The sequence below is a fragment of the Tamandua tetradactyla genome, chromosome 5 (assembly GCF_023851605.1).
Source record: "Tamandua tetradactyla isolate mTamTet1 chromosome 5, mTamTet1.pri, whole genome shotgun sequence".
Lineage (NCBI taxonomy): Eukaryota > Metazoa > Chordata > Mammalia > Pilosa > Myrmecophagidae > Tamandua > Tamandua tetradactyla.
The window spans coordinates 99,843,483-99,856,144 of NC_135331.1; the positions used below are offsets into that span (position 1 = coordinate 99,843,483).

At 44.7% G+C, this 12,662-nt stretch overlaps 1 protein-coding gene across 14 annotated transcripts in view; it reads right to left on the reverse strand.

Annotated features, from left to right (window-relative positions):
* TRERF1 (transcriptional regulating factor 1) overlaps positions 1–12,662 on the reverse strand; it is a 207,397-nt gene that overhangs the window by 16,601 nt on the left and 178,134 nt on the right. For all 14 annotated transcript variants that reach the window (XM_077161806.1, XM_077161804.1, XM_077161812.1 and 11 more), the window contains 7 exons: positions 11,806–12,187; positions 10,963–11,029; positions 9,841–9,980; positions 9,589–9,692; positions 8,044–8,119; positions 2,027–2,115; positions 42–155 (listed from right to left, as the gene is read on the reverse strand). In XM_077161806.1, the coding sequence (XP_077017921.1) occupies positions 42–155; positions 2,027–2,115; positions 8,044–8,119; positions 9,589–9,692; positions 9,841–9,980; positions 10,963–11,029; positions 11,806–12,187 (972 nt within the window). The remainder of the gene's footprint in view (positions 1–41; positions 156–2,026; positions 2,116–8,043; positions 8,120–9,588; positions 9,693–9,840; positions 9,981–10,962; positions 11,030–11,805; positions 12,188–12,662) is intronic.

The window sequence follows — 12,662 nt, forward strand, 5'->3', positions numbered from 1 at the left end:
GTGGGGCCAGCACCACCAACGACCTACATCGCTTCACTTACCACACAATCGTCTATGATCTCTGTGAGGCGTGTCCGGTGTTTCCGTCCTAACCGCATGATTTTTTTCCACGTGTAGTAGTATTCCACACACTGAGCCACTGTCTTAGACTTCACCTGCCAAGAAAGCAATCTCAAGATCAGCTCCAGCAGTGGGCAGTTTCTTTTTTTTAAATTTAATTTTATAATAAGTAATACATTTATGCGGCTCAATAAAAAAGGCATATAGTGAGAAGTCTCCTTTCCACCTGTGATTTCCACCTACTTAGCTCTCAACCCCCACCCTGCAATGCAAGGAGTCCCTGTTACTAATTTCCAGAATGTGTTTGTATAAAACCAACCAATACAAAAATATATTCCTCCTCTTCCCATTTTTCTTCACAAAAGGCAGCACACTGTATATGCTGCTTTGCAACTTGATTTTTTCCACAATATAACTCGGAGAGCTTTTCATAGTAGTACATAGAGAGCTCACTCATTTTTTTTAACAGCATGCTTTTTCATTTAATGTGCCTGAATTGTTCAGCGCTCTGACTTGCTGACCTTCAAAATCTTATGAAAATTGTTCTTTAGTATCATACAGGAATACAAGGAAAAAATTATGATGACAAGAACTTAGTTTTCAGAGAACCAGTCTTGTTCACTCCCAAAGAGGTGAATGGATATGCATTTTAAAGAGAGGAAAAAATCCTTTGTTTAGCTCATATACCCCTAAGCTCAAGGTGGGATTCAATAATGTGGGTTTCCTGGAAATACATTAAGGCTGTCTCTACCTTTGGGGATAGGGAAGGGGACACAGCCACCAACATGGTGAGAGCAGAAGTGTACCACCATAATTCCTGTCTGCTCTAAGCTGCCCACAACCCATTCACCTGTCATGTGGAATTTCTACATTAGAATCACCCCGGAGAGTGAAGATGGTGTCCTAGAGAGTCCTTGTTCAAAAACCTATGTTGCCTGGGAAGCGCAATACACGAGTCCATCAATAATCAACAAGGTGTATGGCCCTTAAGGAATGAGACCAAGGACAGGTCAGTCCTGGCAGGAAGTGACCCAGGAAAGTACAGAGCCTGTTTGCTGCTGGGCAGCAAATGGCGTGGTGGCCACACAGGCAGGGAGAGGGAGTAGAGGATGCAGATCAGAGTTGGAAGGAAGTGGAAGACAAAGCCCACTATTTCTGATTCTTACCTGGACAAGAGCCTAGATTGAGAACAGGAGCCATGCCACCCTGGGATACCACTGAGGGCTAGCTGGCCCAGCCTAGAGTCAGGGGGATCAGCCACCACCTTTGCTGTGTAACTGAACATTCTTTTTTTTTTTAACTGAACATTCTTAATGACCCTTAATAATACAACTCTAAATCATCCATCAGTTTGTTTAAAGTCTTTGAATCAATTGAACTTTTTAGCTTAAACCACCTCTCAGCCAATTAAGTTTATTACGTGCAATATAAAGTGCTATATCGTGTATATGAAGGAGTTTTATTTTTGTATAAAATCCTGTAAATATAATGTATTATATTTTTATTATTACTGTCCTTATGATTAGGGACCCAACACCAGAAGCTCCTACTGGGTAGGGAGAGGGCATATGTCCTCCTCTCCCCGACTTCACAGAAAAAATTTCTAATTGTCAGAAATATAATAGAACTGCCAAATACACACGAAATAAATTAGGCCAATTGTGAACCATAAAACCTAGTTCTATTTATTCTGAAAGAATGTAAAAATTTCACATTTTCTTTTAGAAAATAAGCTCTCCACCACTGTCATATCCAAGAAACCCACATCCCTCTTCCAACCCTCCCTTCTCTGTCACATCCCCACCACTGGGGCCATCCACCCCATAACAACTACCATCCCTTATCAGCGAGGGAGAGAAGTCATTCTTTTTGTGAATGCATCAAACTGGTAACCAAGTATTACTATTTTTAGGTGTATATTTTCCCAGATTAATTTCCAGTGAGCAATGAGAAAAAGCATGCTTACCATCTTCTGTACAAAAATAAAGTCTTTGCTGTAAGTGGCTAGTGCTTTGTTAAACAGTTTTCTTTCTAGGGAGGTCCACTTGTCCGAACCTACAATGAAACACAAGCTTTATAAAACATCTCACAGTTCTCCCCACTTTTAGTTGCTCCTTCACTTACGTTACAAAGTACAATGTTCAGCAAGTGACATAATACATATCAAACTCCTATTTTAACAGAGCCAGGGCAGTGTAACAGTTAGCAGCCCTGACTACCTGGGTTCAAGTCTCAGCCAAGGCAAGTCAACCTTGGCAAATTACTTAACCCAAGATTCAGTTTTGCTACTTGCAAGTGGGAATGATAACTGACCCTACCTCAAAGGAGTGTTGTGAAGGTTAAAGAAGATTGTGTATGTAAAATGCCTAGCTTAGAACTGGGAAACAGTGAGATGCAAATGGGGCACAAAGGAAGGCCACCACACTCAGGTGAGCATCAGGGCAGTTAAGGTTTCCTGGTAGAGAAAACACCCAAGGTAAGTTTTTAAGGACATATAAGGAGCAAGTCAGAGGCAAGAGTGAGATGATGCACTTCATTAGTTCAACATAACATTTATTAGGTACCTACTATACATAAGATGCCATACTAGGAAAAGAGTGCAGATTTATAACTGCTTACTATATGCCAGGTTCTAAATACTTTACAGATGTTAATGGTTTAATTCCAACAACTCTGTAAGATTGGTATTACTATTACTCCACTCAACAGATGAGGAACAGATGTGTTTAAAGAATGATAACAGTAATCCAATATGGTTCAAGAATAACAGGGTTCCAGCAAAGGAAAAGCAAATGAGGCTGGAAAGGACAGTGGGACCAGTTCTTGAGAGATTTGCAGACTGATGAGGTAGAAGCTGATGTATCTGCTTTGCTGGCTAAACCTGCAACTCATGTCTTTTTCCTCAACAAAAACCAAGATAAGCAAATGGCCACATAGAACGGTTCGGCCATGTTTTGGGAAAGAAAGCAAGCCCATTTCTAAGGAGCTGCACAGTCCACAGTTCTGTGGGTTCCAGGAAAGGCTCAATCACAGTATCTGGTTCATAGAAACCTCAGCCCCTTTCTTCTGGCACATTTACAATTACAATTACAATTCTATGTATGGTAAGGTGGCCAGGCCTTTGATCTTCCTCCATTCCTTCTCTTCGGAGTTGTAGTCTTAAAAACCCAAGCATCTTTCCTTCCTTCCAGGGCAAGTCCCAGGTTTCCATTTTGCTATGGTTGGCTGATAGGGCTGAAGTACAGGAAAGCTGAATTTTTCTTCCTTGGTAAGTTCAGTCAAAATTACAACTCAGTGAGCAGTGAGTGAGGTAAAACTGCCCCGGGCAGGCAAGGGTCTCCTTAGGCTACAGGTTGATATTCTAGAATCCTTGGGAAAATATGTGACTAAGTAATATACATTCAGGTTTCTGAAATAAACACCTTCTCCTTGTGACACTACAGTAAGTCCTCAAGCAAAGAGCTCTGGCTCCAGATTTAGAGTATGTTCTCTCCAACTGGGCTGGTTCAAAAATCACAAAAGCAGGGCCACCATTCAATGTCTTTGGTTTGCAAATTTTTATCTTTTCTTCTAGAAGGAAAACAGCTTTCCAATAAATTCTTAGTAGAGGGAAGCATCTTCTACAGGCTCTGGAGGCCCGGATATCTCTGGTTGTACAAACCCTAGCAATAGGGAGGGTAAGAGATATGAGTGTTTGCTGGAGTGGACTGGAGCGGAGGAAGTCAATGGGATTTGGGGCTCTTGTAGTTGTTTCATGCCCATTCCTCAGGTTCTTTCCAACATTCAAGGTCTTGGGATCTCAGCTTCCAAACCCAGGAGATAAGGCAAAAAGTAGAAGAAATAAAGGACTAACCAACAATTTGGTTGAATGGCCAAAGAGCAGTCATGCCTCCTGTTAGGTATTCATCAAAGCAGAGGGTTAATTCATCAGAATACATTAAGAGGGATCAAAAAGCTAATGATGTGAGATGATGACGGTGACATGTCACACCAGGTGAGTCCCTAAGCAAGTTTAAGAGGAGGCCAATGTGTCAGTCTGTATAGCCCTGGGCTGCATCTCAGATTGGGACTCAGGACATTTTGCCAATGAAAATGCCCAATTAGATATATCCAGTTGAAAATGCCCAACCAGAGAATCTTTTTAAACATTAGCCAGCCTATAAGTTTCCTAAGTTAGAGTGTAGTTCTAAGTCTTGGTGAGACACTAACTGGACCATCCATCCTTCTCAGGCCAGCACCCAACTTTAACAGCAGATACACTAGGCTAAATTCACCATCTGATTTCTAACCCAAGGAGAGTGTAAGGCATTCAGGTCAGTCCATTTCTAAGGAGCATGTTCCTTCATGTCCCTTGGCTTTCCAGCTGCAATTCTATAGAAAATGAGATAACTTCTTGGCCCATCTGTTAAGAGGAATCACCTAGCCAACTGGGGGAAGGAGACCTTCCCTTGGCTGACTCTCTTGTGGTCTTCAGGGCTGCTTCTCTGTGATGGGGAATAAAAAGGCAGTCTTCCACACAATCACTGTATATTGGATGTGGCCTGCAGGGACTGGAGTAGGGAGCAGGTGCTTAGAGAATAAGATTTGGCTCCCCCTATACAGAAGTAGGATCCATGCTTTAGTGCAAATGATACTGCTATGTGTGTGCGTGTCTGTCCAGAAAGAGTATTCATGAAACAAGAGGCAGAGGATGGACCACATAAGCAAATCTGTTCATACACTCACACTTGAGAGTTGGCTCCATTTTCAATGCCTCCTGATCACAGGGTTGTCCACAGGGGCTGAAACTTTACCCTTGGGCACTGAGACAGAATTTCCATGTCAAAGTTGGTACATATAGATAACATCTGATTACGTTCTCCCTAAATAATAAGGTAACTGTGCTCATCAAGAGGGGTGAATTTGGTCAGGAGACCTTAGGCCATGAAGCTGGTTTTGCCAATTACTCCTTCTATAACCCAAGGTAAGTGTTCTTAACTTCTGTGAGTCTCCGTTTCCTCATCTGTGATGTGGAAATATGACATCACTGCTACAACTGACAGCATTTGGTCCTAAGTAGGTGGTCAATAAAATTTTGGATCTTTGCTGACAACTCAAAGAACAGATTCCAAACCAGCCCACAGCTATGGGACATACACTACTCCTCACTGATGTATTGTGTCAATGGCACACATGCAGACACCTCTTCTTGCCACTGTTCCTGTTCTCTGTGCTTATAATACCCCAGCCTGCTCATAACTGCCATTGTTTTCTATTCCCTACCCCACCAAATCCCTCTGTAATCCAAAGTCAAGGAAAGGCTCAGGTGTTTCTATTTCTTGGGATCTCTGTTGGACAGGAATACCTTCCTCATTCTTAGGCCAGATTCTATGTCAACCCTTCCTGGATTCCGTGTTTTGGACAAAGTACAGGGTATTTGAGGCAAAACCAAGGCAGGGCCTCAAATACCCCTCTTTCCTTCTGCCCTTTGGATGCCATTCTTTTCTCTCCATGATTCCTGCTGCAAACTTAGTGCGTACACAGGATGAGACTGCTGTCATTCCCCCGGGAGTCATTTTTCTGTCTGGGGATTCCTGGCTATTGGGCTATTATCAGCAGGGGCCCCCAAACAAGACAATTAAGGCTAATTACAAAGAGCCTAATTAACTGGATGAAACTGGTGTTGGAACAGTATTAAGAGGAAAAATGATGTAAGCTTCCGTTGCTGGGTAACAGGCTCTGGACTGTGGCTAATTTGGGGGCAATCTACAGTGAACCCAGTTAATTAAAAAGATACAAAGGGGTAAGAGAAAGCTTGGTCACAGTAACTTTTTTCTTACAGCATCATATAAAAGAGGATCTTTTTGTTTTTTGAGGTTTTAAAAACTTCTACTGATGTTTTTGCAGATATACAAAGAAGATATGTTCACTGTAGAAAACAGTCTGTTTTATACCAGACTTTTATTTCTGTGAGTTTCCCATAGTGAGTGAGGGCTGAATAATTTTTCCTCTGGTGGCAAAAGAGAGAAGGAATCTACCTGAATCCAGAACTTCAGTTTGTCCACTAAGCTTATTCTTTAGAAATGCTGTGTCAGGTAAGGCAAGAGAGTTAACTCAGTTCTTGCCCTTAAGGGCACCCACTATCTAACTAGAAAAATGGGCTAGGAATGCCTGGGAAATGAATTCATAGCTATGTTTCATGCAAAGTATACTCAAGTATATAATTCTGTCTTCTTAATCAAACTGGAATAGCTTCCTGGGCAGAGACCAGGCCTCCCCTAAGTGAATGGGTATTTCTTCCAGGACGTCCCTATCTCCAGAGCTCAGATCATAGTCCAAGATCTAGTGAGTGCTTAGGCTGTGGTGGTAGCCAATAACAGCCTCTCCAGACCCTTTGCCAACCTGCCTGGGGACAGTTCTCATACCTCCTCTACTCCATGCCCATCTGCAGGAATGACCAGTTCAACAACAAAAAAAATCCAAAGAGGCTGCAAGCCCTCTGATCACAACCAAGCATCCTTCCCACCATGACTTCCCCACCCTCAACCCTTCCCCACCGAATGCAACTGCTAAAGGGGACCACTGCAAACGACTGCTAGCCACACATGTCAGGGGTTGCTAAGAGTCTGCAGGAAAGTGCGGGTGAAGGGAGAGAAGGCTGACCTTGCATCTCAGGGTAAAGCAAAGACTGCTGGAAGCTACCTCATTGCACTTTCCTCTGGGGACCTTATAGAGGGCTCATGTGGCCCTCAAAGTTGGGTGAGCCTTTCAGTCTACACCAGTGAACTCTGTACCCCACCACTACCCCTAGCATGTCCCTTCTGGTCATCTTTTCTTTTTCTTACTAAATTTTTTTGGAATGAGAGGAAGGGAATATAGTAAGTACAGTAAGTGAAGTGATTCTCACAGGTCAATAGCAGCCTCTGTGTTTCTTTTCTCCCATACTTGCAGGACCCCTCTCTGAGAACATTCCTGCTGCCTCCCTACAGGGCTCAGACTGGGAGCCTGGAGTGCAATTCCAGAGTCAGGAGTCAGGGTGGGGTGGCATGAGCCAGGTCATAGAGCCAGAAGCCAAAGGAGATATGGGAGATACTGTTCCAGTGAGGCTGGAACTGAGCTGGACACATGGTCCTATTGAAGAGGAGACTTGACACAGCGGCCAAAACAGGATGGGGCAAGAGGGAAGGTGTTCACTGACACTGGGAACCAAATCAAGGGGGTCAGTATGGGGAAAGAAAGGGTAATTGATAGGTGGGGGTTAGGTGAGGGGTGGGTTCTGTTGTCTCCCCTGTGGCTTAGAAGGGAGCTGTTGAGGGGACAGAGAGTTAGAACAGACTTTGGAGCTCTGAAAGGGTACTGTGGGGATGCGGGTGGGTAGCAAGCCATTTTTGCTCAGAGTTTTAGAAGATTTTGTTGGGTCCGGAATGTGATCACTTGTTTTTCAATGTCACGATGCACATACAAAAAAAAAACAAGTACTAATAATGATAATACTTGTCTGGCAAACTGGAAAGGATTGAAGGGAATTTGGGTCCTGGAGAAGGTTGTTCACATGGCCACCCTGAGGACTGAGGGCATCAGCAATTCCCAGCTCCTTCCAATCAACCAATTGTCTCACCTACTAGGGAAAGAAGCTTGGGACAGGCTCCAAGAGGCTGGACAGCCTGTCAGGGCTTAACAGGCAGCAGATGATGCTAGAAATTAAGAAAGGACTGAATTGTTTCCATGGCAGATAAGGGAGAACTCCCACATCCTTCTGCCTACACTCGGGTGGATACCAAGAAGAAAATGATCAAGACAATATTAAGAAATTGGCAACTTCACAGAGACAAACACCTGCGATTATTGATCCAATGTACACAACTACCACCCCAGCAGGCCTTGAGATGGTGAATGATGATTATGAAAGAACTGGTAGTGTCCATTACTAAAAAGCAGCACAACTGAACATGTAAATGGCCCTCTCTCAGGAAGCAATGGGGCACTGGGCTCCTGGCAACCTACCGGCATAGTGGTAATTTGCTAAAGGATGACATTTTAACCTGACTGGCTTCCGCAGCAGCAGCATTTCCAGGGCAGCCTGCAGACCCAGAGGAGAGAAAAGGTGAAAGTTAGTAATGAGTCTTATGTGTCTAGGAAGACCAGTACCCAAAGGGGAAAAAGGGCTAGCACTGTAGAGCTCAGGGGACTATAAAAGAAAAACCAGAGGGAGACTCCCCAAACTGGTTTCGTTCAGTACTCAACAGGACTCCCTCTTCTGAGCGCCTGCCCCAGCTGCCACCCCTGCAGCAAGTTGGTCAGGTCAGAGAAAAACAGAGGCATAGCAGACACCTGATTCCTCCTCCAAATGAAGACTGAGTCACCGGGAAGGGGCTCCAAGGAAATGAGTGAGTGATTTGTAACTGTTTTTACAGAATAATCACATTTTATTACAATTGCTGGATTATTAATAACCGTACTACACAGTGTCCTTCCAGAGAGCCTGGGTAAACCCTTTTAAATCCACCTCCTTTAGTCTCATTAACTGAAAAAAAAATGCTACAGGCAGAGTTGAGAAGAGGATGGTTTATAGGAGCAGTGCCAGATCTAGAATCCTGCTACTCCAAGTGTGGTTCACAGATCAGCAGTATCATAGGCATCCCCTGGGAGCTTATTACAAATGCAGAATCTTGGGCTCCACCTCAGACCTGCATTTCAACAAAACCTCTGGGTGATTCGCATGCATATAAAAAGTTTAAGAAACTGTGCTCTGTAATACTGATCCCAAAGGGTAAAGGACACTGATCGCAAAGGGTAAAGGACAGTTCTCCAACATTTCAGAAAATACTTGAAGGCTATTTGTTTACTTTCACATTTTCATAAAATCAAAAAGCAGAAGACTATATTGGTATCAGAAAGAGCCATGTATTTACCAGAGGAGAAAGTGAGGTTAGTGATAGAGTGTTTTCAGCAGGAGCCCGAGTTGAGCAGGCAAACTGCCAGCTGTGATTCTGGGAAGAGGGCATCAAACAGCGCCCCTGCCCCACCCCCACCCCCCCACCGTCTGGAGACACCTGACCAACTAACTGTGCTAGAGGTAGAAGAGTGAAACCAGGTGGTGCCAAGTAAACACTTTAATTTGGTTAGGAGAAAGGTTTTATGAACATTAAGCTTTGGCCAACTTTCATAGCAAGGAAGAACAATCAGTAGAGCCATGAGGGGATTTTAGGCTCAGTTTTGTTTCAGAAGGGTCTTCTTCCTTACTGGAGACCCAGTATTCAGCTGTGAAATACAAGATATCCAAAAATAAATCATTCTAATTTCCCAAGACAGATGTACCCACAATTACAACTCTGGGAACAGATGTGTAAACAGAAGTCCAATTGGAGACTTTTCTACAGTCTTTTAAATCCTAACCTACTCACTGAGATAAGGCAAGATGACGCGGAGACATGCTGACTTATTATCAACTTACAAGTTGGTTGTACTGTATGTGGACAAGTATAGAAACTTAGAAAGATACTTTTCAAAATTCTGACATGTCAAATATGAACTGTGAAGCCTGCTTACCATCACATCACCTTTGGCCTCAAAGAGAGAGTGCAAAGCAAATTCAGAATTGGTCCCTCCACCTGGCAACGCACTTGAACAGCACAAATTCAGAAGATTCTCCACTGTTGGGAATGAAGGAAAATTTACCATGTCAGAGAGACTCTGCATCATGGAAAAAACAAGTTTTTGTGAGACACACTGACTCCCAGAGCCAGAGATCCCAGAAACAAAATCAAACCTCTTGCACCCAGCTATTCCTATAGCCAATACCTCTTTGCTGGAGGTCGTGGTTTTCTAGCTCTGGCCAGGGCTTCCATACCAGTGTGGCCCTGTGTGTGTTCTGGGCCAGGGTGGAGATATCCTGTAGTTCTGGGATCTCTGCTTGGAATCTCAAGCCAATGTTGATGCGTCTTTAAACAAGAAAAAACAACAATGAGGTCTCCAATTTGATGGCCTAGGCCAAGGGCAACCGTCAGGAACTGAGAAAAGAGGACACCAGTTCCTTCTGCAAGAAGAACCCAGGGGCATTTCCTCAAAATGTGACCCTAAGATTCCAGGCATGATTTTTTCACTGGGGCAAAGAACAGCTCCAAGATTGGAGAGATACTAGAGGGAAACAAGGGGACAGTGTGCCTGGGACTTCACAGCTCCATATACCTGGGAGAGAGAGGGTGGCAAGTTCCAAGGGAACACCTGCCCAGAACACAGTTGATGGTACTATTTAATTAGGAAAAATTAGAAAAATGCAAGGCTCGTGTGTGATTTTTATCTCTGTCAATTCATTTTCACATACATTATTACATTTGAACCTCAAAAAAATATGTGATATAAGCAAGGCAATGATAATTATTCCCATTTAATAGATGAATCAATTAGAGCACAGAAAGTTTAACTTGATCAAAATAAAATTAAAAAGATGGTGTTGGAAATAAGGTTTCTGATTCCCGACTAAATCTACTTCCTACTCTACTGCCTGGTCCCTTTTCTGTGCTTACCTATGAAAATAACCTTTTCCATCCATAAAACTCCCCACTGTACACTGTTGACTCCAGTACTCAACCAAGCCCATTTGGAGAACTGGCAAGAAGCTGAGAGTGGGGTTGGGGGGGAAACGACAACTACACATTAGGTCGTCTAAATGCTGGGCTACATGGTTTTTTTTTCTTTTGGCTGCATGGTTTTATCATGCATTTAGTCTTTGGCAAAGACTTTGAAACGTTGGCCACTAAAGTGGAAATAACAGCACTAAAAAATCCCATGATCCTATAATTTCTACTACTTTTCCCTCAGTGGCCACTTTGCCCACAGAAGTACTATTGGCATTTCTTAAAACTCCTGATCGCTTTCTTCAGCTAAGCCTTTTGTTCTAAAGAATAATTGGCTTTTCCTTACGGTTCAACATCCACGGTCTGCTCTCCAGGCCCTGGAGTGACTGTCACATGGCTGCCATCGATGCTGTCTGAAACACGAACCAGAGGTCATTAGTCAACAGGGCAGGGGCAAGGAGATGGGCTGCTCCCTGATGAAGAGACTAAAGCAAATGAGCAGTTTACCTACTCAGTAAAATAGAGCCCCTTCCTATTCAAGCCATGCCAGAGTTACCCCAACAGCCTCCTGGGAGCTGCATGGAATTTGGTGCTAAATGGCTTAGGGTTACCCCATTTCTCACACAGGGTAAGGAGAAGTCACCTGCCCCACCTTGATGTGCTACACTGGATTGTTTCTACGAAACTATTCTTGCTCTAGAAAAACACCCTGGTTATAGGCCTCTCTGTGCATCTTCTTATACAACATGCCAAAATGCCGAGGACTAAACTTGAGTATAACACTTAATCCTCTTTCTCTGTCTATGCAGTACGTTTATTCTGAGCTTCTTAGAGCATCCATCCTCTGCCTCAAAAAGCAGCCACACCCCTTTGAAGCCAAGGGCCTCTAATCACCCAAAGCACAGTCTTAGAATGTATGTGCAAACTTCAGTTATTTCCTTACCCCAAACAGACTATAACGATCACTTCATGTACTTTTCTCCTCAGCGAAACTGTGAGCCCCTTGAGGATAAAACTATTTACTGTTAAGTATTTCTAGCACCTAGCCCAGTGGCGGGTAAGTACAGCAGGTCCTCCACAAAAATTCACGGAATAAATGAGACAACTGAAGTGGGACCTCCCAGGGCAGTACCCAGAACAAAGAGGGGCAAAAGGCCGCGGTGGCGATGAGCCCAGCGGGGCGACTCACTGGAGCGGCAGAGCAGCACGCGCGGCGTGGGCGTCAGGGGCGTGAGGGGCAGCGAGGGGTGGCCGCCCGGGCCGTGCCCGGAGATGAGGACATTGCTGAAGAGCCCCGAGCCCTGGCGCACCGGGCTCAGCATGGGCGGGGGCGTGTAGGGGGGCAGCTCGTAGTTGGGGTCCAGGAGCAGGTGGTCCCCGAGGATGCGCGGGGAGCGCAGCTGGCTCTGGTACAGGGTGGCGCCCGAGTAGGAGGAGGCGGGGTTTGGGTTGTAGGAGGGCGGCGGCGGGATGAAGAGCGGCTCGGGCCGGTGCCGGAACTTCTTCTCCTGCGCGGGCTTGAGGGGTTCCTCAACTTTGGTTACGCCCGGCTGATGCTTCTTAGGAATTTCCTAAAAAGGGAAGAAGGGTCTGATTCAAATACTTAGGCCTCCCTCATAGGTAATTTCCACAGGCTCAGGGAAGGGAACCTCCTTTCCCTTGTTCCCGCCCGCCCGGCGCTCTTCAGCATCCTCTGCCTCAAAAAGCAGCCGCACCCCTTTGAAGCCAAGAGCGTGCTGGTGTCTCGGTCAGGCAGAAAACGTTGGTTTTGGAGGAATTCCCTAATGTCTGAAGAGAGATGGGAGTGGTGGGAACAGTGGGTGGGCAAGAAGCAATAAATTAAAATTCTTTATTGCTTATCAGTACATTCCCATCTGTTGGGTGGAATGCAGCTGAGTGGGCTCTTTAATTCCTCAGTGCTCCCCAGGGACAGACATCAGGGACAGATAACACATGTTCTGAGAAGAGGACAGAATAATCTATTCAGGGAAGCTGGGCAGTCTCAGGGGCAAGAAAAGAGGGTTCTGGGGCCTCCCATCCAGGCCT